This window comes from Carassius auratus, chromosome 34 (assembly GCF_003368295.1).
Source record: "Carassius auratus strain Wakin chromosome 34, ASM336829v1, whole genome shotgun sequence".
NCBI lineage: Eukaryota > Metazoa > Chordata > Actinopteri > Cypriniformes > Cyprinidae > Carassius > Carassius auratus.
Genome location: NC_039276.1, coordinates 7617729 through 7632665, shown reverse-complemented (window position 1 = coordinate 7632665; position 14937 = coordinate 7617729). Strand labels below are relative to the sequence as shown.

General features: G+C 44.7%; 1 protein-coding gene across 2 annotated transcripts in view; it reads right to left on the bottom strand.

Moving 5' to 3' along the window:
* The window catches only part of LOC113053059 (adenylate cyclase type 5-like), a 75280-nt gene that overhangs the window by 19610 nt on the left and 40733 nt on the right, over positions 1–14937 (bottom strand). For both annotated transcript variants that reach the window (XM_026217713.1, XM_026217714.1), the window contains exons 3-5: positions 14395–14516; positions 2089–2200; positions 450–577 (exon numbers count right to left, since the gene is read on the bottom strand). In XM_026217713.1, the coding sequence (XP_026073498.1) occupies positions 450–577; positions 2089–2200; positions 14395–14516 (362 nt within the window). The remainder of the gene's footprint in view (positions 1–449; positions 578–2088; positions 2201–14394; positions 14517–14937) is intronic.

The window sequence follows — 14937 nt, the reverse complement described above, 5'->3', positions numbered from 1 at the left end:
ATATATATATATATATATATATATATATATATATATATATATATGCAGATATGTAAAAAATCTATAGAAATATGTAGTATGTGTGCCTATCTATCTATCTATCTATCTATCTATCTATCTATGAACAGTAGTATGTTTGTATCTATCTATCCATCCATCCATCTATTTATCTATCCATCTATCCATACACACAGGCAAAAAAACACAAACACACACATACACACGTGTGTAAATGTATATCTTCCATAAAACCAGTAGATATTCCACATTATTATGGAAAGTAAACTTTTTGTGTGTATATATTTGTGGAAATTGCCAGATCCTGATTGACCGTAGCATCTCTTTTCCATCTCCTGGCTGAAGTACATTTTTCAGGGAGACATTTAAAACAAAACACAAAAGCCTTGCTGTTTCTGTCTGATAAACAGAAGTAACACTGTAATACTCACGAGATTGCTTCGATCATGTCCACACCCATCTCCACGCAGCAGTGCGCATGGTCGGCACGAGCCTCAGGCAGCCCCGACACGCAGTAGTAGCAGTCGCCCAGGATCTTAATCCGCAGACAGTGATTCTCCTGCAGACACACACACACAATGACCAAACAGTGAAAGGGTGGACTGGCTGGTGTACATAGGATCAACAGTGAGCCCAATAATCAAGTTTGAGTATGTCATTTCATAGCCATTAAAGTGTATTAGTAGAGTTCCCATAAATCGGTTACATAGCCTTTCTCCCATTAAAATCCCCTTCACATCCTGCAAATGGTTTTTCCTTTTAAGGTTGTGAATTTTTATATGGATTTATATGATTCATGAAGACAAAACAACCTCAGATCATAACTGTTCCCAAATGGCTTTAAAACATCAGATTTTAATCTGTCTCTACGGTGTTGTTGTTTTTTTCTTTCTAAGTTTGGCATCTCACTTACATGAACTCAAAAATCCAACCCAATTTTGGAAAACATGAGTAGTCTAAACAAAAAGCTCTTGGAAATGGATTTCAAAAAAGCCAACATAATAGATATAACAGATAACGGATACTGTAAGAATAGTACAACCAAAAATGCATGTACTATCGTTATTTGTTAATCAAAGTATGACTTCAGATAACTTGCAATATAGCGTAATTTAGCATATATGATGCTTTTATGGTTCTTCTTTTTTTAAGCTTGAAACCTTCAGTCACAATTCACTGTAACTTCATGGAAAAGAACAACCAGAATGATCTTAAAAATTTTGAAGTAAAAAAAAAAAAAAGTTTTACAGGTATCGAAATGATATAAAGGTGAAAAATAATGACAAATGTAACTTTCGGTTGAAATCTCCTTTTAAGCATTGTTTATTTAAATGCTATAGGCATCTTATTTAATAACTATAGTTTAACCAAAAATGCAAACATTATTTACTCACTGTGCAACTTCAGAAGATACAGCAAATATGATACTTTGAACAAATGATGACAAATTTCATTTTTGGTTGAACTATCCCATTAAATGGTGTTTTCTGAAGTACTATAGGTTTCTTTGTTTGTTAGTCATCAAAACAGAAGAGAAGAAACCAATGGAGAGCAGAAGAGGAAGCCTCCGGCTGGGCACAGGACTCACGGCAGCAGGACCGGGTCTCATGACAGCCACCTGAATGTCACCCCAGTGCATGCCTTCATTTAACCCGCAGCCCATACAACAACCTCTATTGTTGATCATCAGGGCAAAGTGCGTATGCATGCTTTTTTTGTCTTTTTGCTCGAAGGTTTTGTGAAGTCTGCAAACATCTGAACAGACAACTGATGGTTTCCCCTTTGAGGAACATCTCTCTGCAGCAGCGGAGTACGTGCACAAATGCATGGCAACTTGGCTGCAATGAGTCACCACCACTGGTGGAGATAACAAGGAGATAGTTGTGCTGGAAAACAGCGAGAAGCATGATCGTCAACACTTAACTGACAGGAGGGAGGGCTTATCTATCCCAGTGAGCTGTGTGAGTGAGATGCAAGCGGAATTAATCTGATTACATCTCAGTTTGCCATCGTGTTTCAACAACAAAAAGCTGTTTGGCTGCGGGTGTGGGCTGTTCTGCGGACACTTACGGCGGCCAGTTTGTCGAATCGTGCAAAGAGCTCGTTGAGGGTCATCACTAACTCCTGAGCTGTGCACTGGGAAGCCAGACTGGTGAAGCCCTCAATGTCGGCAAAGAGGATACTGCAGAGAAAGAGAAACATCAAACAGAATTAGAGGTTTCATCAGATACGGGCACTTTTATATTTTAGGCATTGATTTTTATTAACAGATGTTTCCTTGAGGTTATATGAAGGTCTGTCTTGAAAGGTCTGTCTTTTTTTACCATGCTATCACCATTTATTTTTGCCACTTTTCAAATGCCTTTAAGTTTTGTGTATAGATTTTATGGTTTTACTACTTTAATAACAGTAAAGTACGAAATCCTCCTTAATATTGTGGTTACATTAAACATCTAAATATCATCACAGGACATTATCAAATGCAATAAATAATCTGAGATGTGCTTTAACTGACACTGTATCTATATCTATGTAGATACATCTATACAGTGTGTATATGTGAGTGCGTTTTAAATACCTTAAATTAAAAAAGTCACGAGTTTGATTCACAGGGAACATACAGTACTTTATAAAACCTATACTCTGCCATTGTGGATAAAAGCTTTTGCCAAACGGATAATAAACCCAATGGAAAATCAGGTCATTCTTGTTAATCATCTCAGGCCCTCATCCCCACACATCAGTGTAGTGCACATTCACCTATATTACATGGTTGCCACAGTTACCTGGCTGACAATTGAAACCCTCGCCCACAGCTATTCATTTCAATTGACTATTTGTGAAGCAGACTTTACATAGATACAATATGAGCTAACTAATATGATCCCAGCATCACAGCTCCATTACCATGCCAATGGCACAGCAGACCGGTTCGGATGGGAGCGTGTGCTCTCTTTAGCAATAGATGACGTTCACATTATATGAATGTTGGGCCTACAGAGACAAGACAGTGAATAAAGCATGATATTCCCCTGTGGGAGCCCGGTAACAGATACGGTTCTTCTTTGTGCACCTTGAATGAAAGACAAAACAAAACCTTGTGGGCTGTAATGACTTTTCCTTTTCAATATTCATCTGCAGAGTTTTTATCAATGCTGACATTGATCTAGCTTTATTTCTAACAGCTCAGGGCTGGTCTGACACTCAAGCTAGCGTGACAGTATGAAGATGGCCAGGTTTGACTACAGCCCAGGATCCGGGTGAGCGTGACCTCTCAGTTCAGACTCAGTATGAAAGACGATTTCCAGAAATGTTTAAAAGGGGCCAAGAAGGCAGGCTGTTCTCGATCAACACACTCATCTCATGTGATGTTTGCCACCATCAAAGAATACTTGCTTCTTATTTCCCTGGAAAAAAGCCTGACTGCTTAATGGCTTTCAATCAATTAATCTTTGGGTGAACTGTAGCATACTATCTGTATATTTGCAAAAATCCCCTTCAAACCGCAAATGACCAAAAAACCAAGCATTTCCTTGGATTTTAGCCCTTTCACTTTCTAGCAGTACACATTTTTGAATTTTAATTTTTTTGCAGGATTTAATTATTAAAATTAGATTATTGTAATTATTGGAATTGATCTGGGTCTCTGAACTGACTGACCCCTGTCAGTTACGTGATACGATCCAATGCACTAAAGGACAACAGATCCTCTTGCTACATTTAGCCGGCTTCCTACTCTTCAATGTCAATACACCGTAATGAATTAATGATTATTATATTTGTATAGTAAATCAAGTGTACAAAGAGCATCATGAGACCATGTCTGAAAGCTGACAAAGATGAAGCACAGGAATCATTTTTACAACATTACAACAGCCCTGATCAAAAACAACCAAAACAAAAGCATCATATGACTGTACAGTACTGGGAGCCATTTAAAAACAAAAGTCAATCAAACTAAAACAAGCACTTTGACTGCATGGACTTCCATGACTGCTAAGATCATAAGAAAATAAAAATAAACATTAAACAATTATTTTGATTGATACCATGTTAGTTATGGCAAAATAATATAAAAATAATTATTTCTTCATCATTTACTCTTCTTCATCTTTTTCACACAAAAGATGATTTTCTATAGAAAGTTGAGATCACATTGACATTTTTCACTTCACTTATCTACATACTATTCCAAACAATTACAGATTTTTTTATATATATATATATATATATATATATATATATATATATATATATATATATATATATATATATATATATATATATATATATATATATACTATAATAAAACAAATGCAAACGAGTGAATAATATAAAATAATATTAATTTTTGAATGCACTATCCCTTAAAACAAAAACAAAAAGTGCACCCAAAAACTTACAATTATTATTACATATTTTATGAGGATGAGGAAATGACAATTTACATTTTGGGTGAACTATCCCACAGATAACTAAAGCACACAAACACAACTAAACACCTCCCTTATACAATATAGCATGCAGAATCCCTTATATTAGTCATAGATAAAAAGTTTCCATATAGCTGATGGATCTATGGAGTTGCTATATATAAAAGCTCAAATAAAATGCCTCTCCTTGGTGGGTGGATTAAGGTTAGTTGACTCTGAAAGTAGACAGAGTGCAGAGCTCTCTGAAAGATAGCGTCTTGGCTGCTGCGAGCATCTCAGGCTGATCTTTAAACCTCATTTAATCGTTAATACCGTGGTGACTCATCAGCTCTCTGCAGTCTGGACCAAAAATGTTGCTGCAGTGTGGCACAATGGCAGGATGGCTCTTTAAAGGTCCCGTTTTTCATGCTTTTTTGAAGCTTTGTTGTGTTTACAGTGTGCAATATAACGTGTTCATGTTTCGCGTGTAAAAAAAACAGTATTTTTCACATAATTCACCAATCTGTATACTGCTGTTTTCACTGTCATAAAATCGGGCTGATGACTTCCTTGTTCTATAAAGTCCCTCCTTCAGAAATACGTAACGAGTTCTGATTGGGCCAGCAGTTCCTGTGTTGTAATTCGAAAGCAGCTGAGCACACGCTACCCTCCTGGAAACGCGATTGGACTAGTTTTGAGAAGCAAGTGGACAGGAGCATGTGCCGGAGATGTACTAATAATCACATGAGCGTTTTTATATACACTTTTATATACTGTAAATCAATAATTGATTAATTTATAAAAATATGCAAATATACACTGTAAACTGTATACACTACAGTTCAAAACCTTAGGGTCAGTAAGATTTTTTGTGTGTTTTTGAAGGTCTCATGCTCAAGTCTGCATTTATTATTACAATGTTTTTCATCTTAATGGTCACATGATCCTTCAGAAATCATTCTGGTTTGGTGCTTTAAAAAACATTTATCTATTATATTATATTATAATATTAAATGTATTACCTATGTTGGAAACAGTGTGTCACGCTGTCAGTCTCTGTTTTCCTGGGTGTTCCCTAGTGAGCTCACTTCTCCTTAGGCACTTCACCATAGGCACTTTAATTCCTCTAGTCTGGTCCTGTCTTCACAGTAATTGCACTCCAATTAATTCGCACAGGTGATGACAATCCTTTGTCATTAGTCTCCCTATATATAGCTGTCCTTCCCTGTTGTTTGTATGGTGTCATTACCCTTTGTGTATCGATGTTTCTCGTCTCCCGAGACTTCCCCTTACCTTCTCGTTTTTCCAAGTTTCCGTACCGTTTCATCCGGTTCCTTCTTTTGTTTTGTTTAGTTTGTCTTCCTGGACTGTTTATTTAGTATTTACCCTTTTTGTTAATAAAACATACCTTGCATTTGGATCTACCCTCTCCTTGAGTTTTCCCTAAACACACGATCGTCACACAGTGATGCACGGAAACCGTGATACATTTTTATTACATTTCAGGATTTTTTTTTTTTTTTGATGAATAGAAACTTCAAAAGGCAACATTTATTTGAATTAGAAATCTTCTGTGACATTATAAATGTCTTTAGTGCCACTTCTGATCAATGCATCCTTGTTGAATAAAGTATTAACTTCTTTAAAAACTTCTTTAACCCCAAACTTTTGATCGGTAGCATATAAATAATAATTATTTTACAAATATACTAAGCATAATGATTATGCATGCTGTATGCTGATTATTCTCATAGAAGCTGGTGAAAAATATATTGTGTTGATGGGAACAAAACAATAGTTCTTGCCAGCAATGTTAATGGATTTGTGGCGACCACAACCCTAAGGTCAAATGTAGCTGCTCTCAAATTATATTATATTGGGAGTTAGCAAAGTGTTGACAGGAAAATGAGATTATAAAATGGCAGGAAGTTTAATAAATGGAGTGTGTAGCTGGTCAGCGATAGCCTTTCTAGGGACATAAGCATGAAAGCCACTTCAGCCAAAAAAGAAAAGCCCCTGGAAGGAATGTTGGACAAAGTCACACTTCCTGTTATATAACATGGCCCCCTAAATCCATCAGGGGTCACTGCTTGAGAGGTCGGACCTCCTGATCCATCGGCTCTGGAACGCAAACTGATTCTACAATCGCTGAATTATGATATTGGATATAAAGCTGTTGAATAAAACCCTGTCAAATCTGCCTACCTCCATTCCATTGATTTGTAGAAAATGTAAACATTAAACAAATATTTGAAATAAATCAAAAAAGTGAAATACTTTACACATAACTGGATTGTTTCCTTGTTGCATAAATTATATCAAATTGATTTCAGATGTACAGCATGCGAGCAAATCCACTTAAAATGACCAATACCTTTCCAGCTAATCAACCCTTCAACTCTAAAACATTACAGAATTAAAGACATAATTCAAAATATGGGTAAAACAGCTACGGAAAATGAATACAGAAAATTCCTTCATATTAACATGACACATTGCAGCATATTTTTTTACAGACTTTTCTTAGTTGAAGCCACACAGTTAAAACACATCAATGTGTTGTCCTTCATCGCACTGCATAGCTAGAAATGGATATCAGTGGAAAAAACAACTTTCGGTTTGCTCTGCCACTCACTTAAGGACTAATTTACGGATGTTTAAGCAAGAGTAAAGACCTAAACAGCAATCCATGCTTTCTCAGTCACAGAAATGTGACAAAAGGGGATTAGAAATAGTTCAACGTACAAAAACTGAAAATAACGTTTGCCAAAATGTAATGGAAAATCCCTTACAATTGTTTCAGAGTTTTAATATTCATTTGTAACCGATAAAATAAAATGATATTTTTTTTTATAAGGTTAATCAAACTTTGCCTATAACGTGACCCCATTGATGAAAAGATCAAATCAGAATTTCATTCATGTTCACTACTGTTTAAATTAGCTGGTGCCGCACAGATAAACTATCAGTTCATTCCTCGAGCAGAACTCCCAGCCTCCTCTTCCCACGATAGTGTGGGTTTCACTCAAGAGCAAAGATTCAAACACAGACATTGTTATATAACTGTCCTCAGTAATTAAACCACTGGGTCCTCTAATAACAAACCTATCAATATTCCACTTAGCGCGATATCGCTTGGCTGCACACTTACATAATTCCTCCGACCATGAAGCCTATCTGCAGGGGGCTTTACTGGAAAAGGATAAGAGACAGACCCTCGATTGCAGACAACAACCCCGAGGGCCAGGAGTCGCGCGGTGCAGTGGCTCACAAAGCCCAGGTTCATGTTGCTCTTTGTTGCTGTAGTCTGTCCTCTATTCGATCATAGAAAAGGGCTGGCAGAGAGTATCAAGCCTCAAAATCAAGCCATTAAAACAATGGAGGTCAAAGAATGTCTGTGCTGTTGTTTGCTAGTAGGCGCTGCTGCTGTACTGAACAGTATCAGGTGGCAGATAACCGTCTGTACTCCTATTGATAGTTGCATAGAGTTAAAAAGCTTTGCTCAACTCTGCTTCAGCAACAATAATCACATTGCTGGAAATGTGGTACTTTCTGTGAAAATAAATGCCTTCTGTTAAAACAATCTTAGCATTTATGGCACTTCAGTCACTTTTTTGTCAATTTACTCATGAAAATAGTTCAGAGTGTCTACAATCACTGAAGCTTTTCAAAATAAAATAAATTTAAGTAAAATTAAATAAAACATTAAATATAATGAAATAAAAAAATCATCTGAATATACAAGATGATGTTACTATTATTATTTGTTTTTGGAGAGAAATAAAATCTGTAATAAAATTCTCTGTGTATTTGTGTACTAGTTTTAGCAAGCAGTAGCTATACATTAGCACTCTGGAGCTGAATCTAACTTCTCCCCTGTCAAACAGCTTTATTTCTTGGGTTAATCTTCTACTCTTCAGATTTAGAATTTATAACTGTGGAGAATCAGAATTCCTAACATGGATTCCAGAGTTGCCTTTTGTCATTGACCTGAGACCCACATGGTTTTAAACTCTCCAGTCTTCATAAGATTACAGCCGTGTTTAAAGCAGAGGTACAAATCAAAGACCGACATGAGGTGAAACAACAGGCTACACTTAACAGAGCCTCTTGTGACTGTCCAACCAGTCTGGTGCTTTTGAAATTGGCATGTTATCAGTGGGAAAGTGTCTGTAGACGCTCAGAAGAGCGGTCTTGACACATGGATGGTCAGCTGGAAAAAGAGATGAGTGAATTTTTTCTTCTCTAAAAACCACAAGAGGGTGCAATATCAAACACTTATCAGATTTATAAAACACTTATAAACTCCGTTCCAAAACCTAGTTCTCTGTCTATCAGGACAGCACTGAAATCAGTATAGTGTGTGTGTGTGTGTGTGTGTGTGTATACACATATATATATACACACATATATACATATATATATATACACACATATATCTACTCAATATATATATATATATTGTGACATGCGTCCCGAGCGCTCGTCAGCGTCGCCCTGGCAACACACGAGAATCACCGGCACGAGCTCATCACGGGCTGAGCGGCCGCACCTGCAGCTCATCAAGAGGAGCCTTCTTAAGCAGAGGAGGAAGACAGAGTGGTGAGGAATGTCTCCCAACAAGGACGCTAACCCTTTCCTCCTCTGTTACAGAGAGCAGCGTGTGACCGTCAGCCCCACTAAGGAGAGCACAGCACGGGATCCACCACTCCGGACACAGCGAGCACGAGGGACTTGAAGCGCCACAGAAGAGCACCGCCTTCACCAAGAGCACCATTGTATTTAATAAATCCACCCTTCGGGGACCTTTTCTGTCCATCGGTTGTCGTGTAGTTCCTCACCCCGCCACACTGGTGGAGAATGCGGGCAAGAGTGTGAGCTGGACACCGACAACCGACCCCTGAGGAGACCCTTAAAGCCGCCCGTTTGTTTTTTTTTTTCTGTTTCCTTTTCATTCCCCCTGTCATTTGTTCTGCTCTGTTTTCACAGGCGGCCGCTCCTCCCCCGGCATGGAAGAACTGCTGAAGCACCTCACCGAGGTGAGCATCCGCCAGCAACAGATAGTGGAGCACATGGCCTCACGTCAAGGAGACGCCGAACGTGAGCTCGCCGCCCTCCGCGCCGCCGCCCACCGCACGCCGCTGCCTGACCCCCGTGTCCAAGCCGTCCAGCTGATGCCAAGAATGACGTCACATGACGACGTGGAGATGTATCTTCGGATGTTTGAGGCCACCGCAGTCCGGGAGGCGTGGCCAGAGGACGAGTGGGCCCGTCTCCTCGCGCCGCTGCTGACCGGGGAAGCGCAGCGGGCGTATTTCACCATGACGGCCGAGAGAAGCCGGAACTATGGAGAGGTGAAAAAGGAGATCCTAGGCCGAGTAGGCCTTTCCCCAATCTGTGCGGCGCAGCAGTTCCATGACTGGGAATATCGAGCTCGACAGCCCGCTCGCGCCCAGGCGGCCGAACTATCCCGGTTGGCCCAACATTGGCTGTTGGCCGGGGGTCCCTCCGTACACCAGGTAGCTGAGCGTGTGGTGATCGACCGACTCCTCCGCGCCCTTCCCCGCGCGTTGAGGCAGGCGGCTGGCATGAGGAACCCCACCGATCTTGACGGGCTCGTGGAGGCCATTGAGCTGGCGGAGGCCGCCCAACACCGGGAGATAGGGGAGCGAGCGCCGCCTTTTCCCCGAAGGGTGGTCCAGGAGCGACGCTCGCCGGAGGGCACCCAGCGACCCGTGAGCAGGCCTGCGGTTCCCGGCCCCCAGGACGAGCCAATGCCCACCGAGCCGCCGCGTTCCCCCGGACGGACATGGCTAGCAGGCTGTTCAGTCCACGGTCCAGCGCCGAAGGCACCACGGGCCAAGGTGCGCATCAACGGCCGGCCATTCGTCGCCGTCCTCGACTCGGGAAGCGGGGTAAGCCTGATACAACCGACTGTCCTTCCACCCCGAGCAGGTTCCAGGGCCCGGCTGGCGATAACGTGCGTGCACGGAGATACCAGGCATGTTCCGGCCCGGAGAGTGACCATCACCGCGACACCTGGTTCCTGGCCCGTCGAAGTGGGAATCTTAAGGAACCTACCGGTACCCGTTCTCCTCGGCCGGGATTGGCCGGGGTTCGATCAGCTCCTCACCTCCAGCACACAGCCTGCTAGCCCGGCCGGGAACCGCCGACGCCGGAGTCCAGCAAGGCGCCCTCGACGAGGCCCCGCGCTGCTGACGTCGGACAGCCCTCGAGGAGGTGAGTCCCCCCCCAAAACTCTAACCTGTTCTTCGATGTCTTCCAGCAGATAGCGGGAGGGGGGACGCTCGCCAAAGAGCAGCGTGGGGACGAGCGCCTCAAGCATTGCTGGTCTCAAGTGCGGGTGGCGGAAGGAGAGGATCTACAACCAGCTCCCCACCCCACACCCCACTTCATCATCCAAAACGGCCTGCTCTATTATGTCGGCCAGCGGAGGGGGGAGGAAAAGACGCTGTTGGTGGTACCGCGGAGCAAAGTCCCGGCGGTCTTGGAACTCGCCCACGCCCACCCGATGGCTGGCCACCTCGGCGCCCAAAACACTGTGCAACGGATCCGGGACCGCTTCCACTGGCCAGGACTGGAGGCGGATGTCGAGCGGTACTGCCAAGCGTGCCCGACGTGCCAACGGACCTCGCCACATACTCCTCCCCCTAGCCCGCTGATCCCGCTGCCGATCATTGAGGTGCCCTTCGAGCGCATCGGGATGGACCTGGTGGGGCCGCTGCCGAAGTCCGCCCGGGGGCATGAACACATCCTGGTGATCGTGGATTATGCCACCCGCTACCCAGAGGCCATTCCCCTCCGCAAGGCCACCGCCAAAAACATCGCACAGGAGCTCTTCCTACTGAGTAGTCGGGTTGGCCTGCCAGCGGAGATCCTGACCGACCAGGGCACCCCTTTCATGTCCCGGATCATGGCTGACCTCTGTAAACTCCTCAAAGTCCGACAGATCCGGACCAGCGTGTACCACCCACAAACCGATGGGCTCGTGGAACGCTTTAACCAGACCCTGAAACAGATGCTGCGGCGTGTCGTGGCCGAGGACCGACGCGACTGGGACCAGATGATCCCGTATGTGCTGTTCGGGATCCGGGAGGTGCCCCAGGCATCCACCGGCTTCACGCCCTTCGAGCTCCTCTTCGGCCGCCAACCCAGAGGGCTCCTAGATGTCGCCCGGGAAGCCTGGGAACAACAGCCTGCGGTATGTCGGACCACCGTCGAGCACGTCAAGGCCATGAGGGAGCGGATCGACAGGGTCATGCCATTGGTCCGGGAGCATCTCACCAAGGCCCAGCAAGACCAGCAGCGCCTCTTCAATCGGGCTGCCCAACCCCGGGAGTTCCAGCCGGGAGATCACGTCATGGTACTGGTCCCCACCTCAGCCTGTAAGTTCCTGGCCCGCTGGCAGGGCCCGTATACGGTCACCGAACGGGTGGGACCCGTCACCTACAAAGTGCGCCAACCTGGTCGTCGAAGGGAAGAGCAGCTCTATCATATAAACCTGTTGAAGCGCTGGGTGGGGACCGGGCCCCAGCTCTCGGCCCTCGCCGCCACCTCTCCCGTGGTTGTGGACATGGACCCCCACCTCTCCGCAGCCCAGAAGACGGAACTGCAGCACCTGGTCGGTCAATTCTCGGATGTGTTCTCCCCTCTGCCAGGGCGGACGACCGTCATCCAGCACGAAATCCGAACACCACCAGGAGTCATCGTCCGGCAGCGGCCCTATCGTGTCCCGGAGGCTCGGCGACACGCAATCGAGACAGAGGTACAGGAGATGTTGAAGCTAGGGGTAATTGAGCCCTCGCGGAGTCCATGGTCCAGCCCCATCGTCATGGTCCCGAAGCCCGACGGCACCCTAAGGTTCTGTAACGACTTCCGCCGTCTAAATGAGGTCTCTGAATTCGATGGCTATCCCATGCCCCGCGTCGATGAGCTCCTGGATCGACTAGGAAGGGCCCGGTTCATATCAACTCTCGACCTCACCAAGGGGTATTGGCAAGTCCCCCTGTCTAAGGATGCCAAGCCGAAGACCGCCTTCTCGACCCCCAGTGGCCACTGGCAGTACCGGGTCCTTCCCTTCGGCCTGCACGGGGCCCCCGCCACATTCCAGAGGCTCATGGATGTCCTGCTGAGGCCCCATATGGCCTACGCCGCGGCCTACATCGACGACGTGGTCATTCATTCAGAGACCTGGGGGGAACATTTAGAGCGGCTCCGGAGGGTGCTGCTGGACCTCCGCCGGGCGGGGCTCACCGCCAACCCCCGGAAATGTCACCTGGCTCTCTCCGAAGCCAAGTACCTGGGCTTCTGCGTGGGACGTGGCCTCATCCGCCCCCAGGAAAAGAAGGTGACAGCTATCCTCTCGGCACCGCGGCCCTCTACCAAGACCCAGGTACGAGCCTTTTTGGGGTTGGCAGGATACTACCGGTGTTTTATCCCTAACTTCTCCTCCTTAGCCTCTCCCCTGACAGATCTGACCAGGAAGGGGCAACCGGAGAAGATAGCCTGGAGTTTAGAAGCGGAAGAGGCGTTCCAGCAGGTGAAGTCAGCCCTCACCACGGAGCCAGTCCTGCGAGCCCCCGACTTCAACTGCCCCTTCCTGGTGCAAACCGACGCCTCGGACACCGGGTTGGGAGCCGTTCTCTCCCAGGTCCAGGACGGCGAGGAACACCCGGTGATCTTTATTAGCCGGAAGCTGACCCCGACCGAACAACGGTATGCCGCCGTGGAGAAGGAAGCGCTGGCCGTCAAGTGGGCAGTCCTGGAGCTCCGCTACTACCTCCTCGGACGCCGGTTCACCCTGCTGACAGACCATGCGCCACTGCAGTGGATGGCCCGCGCAAAGGACACCAACCCCAGGATAACCCGCTGGTTCCTTGCGCTCCAGGACTTCCACTTCACCATACAACATCGGGCGGGGACGGCCAACGCCAACGCGGACGGTCTCTCCAGGATAGGGGCAGCTTTCGCAGGTCTGTCAGGTTCCACTTCCCACCCTCCCCATATCTCCCCATTGTACCGCAGGCGCAGGTCGACGCTTAGGGGGGGGGAGTGTGACATGCGTCCCGAGCGCTCGTCAGCGTCGCCCTGGCAACACACGAGAATCACCGGCACGAGCTCATCACGGGCTGAGCGGCCGCACCTGCAGCTCATCAAGAGGAGCCTTCTTAAGCAGAGGAGGAAGACAGAGTGGTGAGGAATGTCTCCCAACAAGGACGCTAACCCTTTCCTCCTCTGTTACAGAGAGCAGCGTGTGACCGTCAGCCCCACTAAGGAGAGCACAGCACGGGATCCACCACTCCGGACACAGCGAGCACGAGGGACTTGAAGCGCCACAGAAGAGCACCGCCTTCACCAAGAGCACCATTGTATTTAATAAATCCACCCTTCGGGGACCTTTTCTGTCCATCGGTTGTCGTGTAGTTCCTCACCCCGCCACAATATATATATATATATATATATATATACACACACACACACACATATAAAATATATATTTTTTTTTTATTTTTACAGAGAAAGCATCCCCAAAAGTAAGTACTTAAATTCTAAAATAATATTATAAAAGATAAAAAAATACTATAAAATACATAAATAAATAACATCTGAGATGTAGATGGCCTGAGAGAAATGCTCACAAATGTAAATATAGCCTACTAATATTTCATGCAATGCAGAAATGTTACATCTAATAATGTGACGGAGTCATGTTCTTATTTGGGCAACATGCTAATGGCTGCAGATTTTGTGTTTGCGTGTGAAGTTCCATTTTCAGTTACCAAGAGGGTAACTGTGTAGGACAGCTCACTGGGTTTTTGGAAAAGCATTAATCTCATAACCTAACTACGTACTAACATAATTATAGTAAAAATAATAGCAACTATGGACTGGAAAGGCTTTTTTTGACTACCATCTTTCAGGCTATTTGAGGAGTCCCTCTTACCTCACATTGTCATGCTTCTGAATATAGATCTTGTGGAACATCATATCCTCTTGTTTGGCATTTATGTCAGCTTTCATCTCCATGGCGACATGTCGAGGAAGCACAGAGAGGAGGAGGCGTTCCTGAAATTGACGACAGTGATAGTAAGGGAAAGACCATGTGTATCTATCTACTCAATCCATTTTTCTCTGCTGAAAGACATGGGTATCATCTTACTATCAAGAATAGAGAAAACTGAAGGAAACTGCAGAAAATGACATTCATTCTAATTTAGCCTATACTGTACCACTTACTAAAATCACTGTGGTACAAGTGATGCTATCCGATGCTAACAATATGATATTTCAATATATAAAAAACTGAACAATGTTGCTTATCTAATTACGTTTATTTTTATTTATATATTTATATGAATTTATACAGTAACTAAAGCAGTACCTATTATTAACCGTATAAATTCAAATAAATAAAAAGAACTGATGAAAAAAATAATTTTTAAAAAGGAAGAACCAATACATAAAATGAATTAGTAAACCAAGAGAC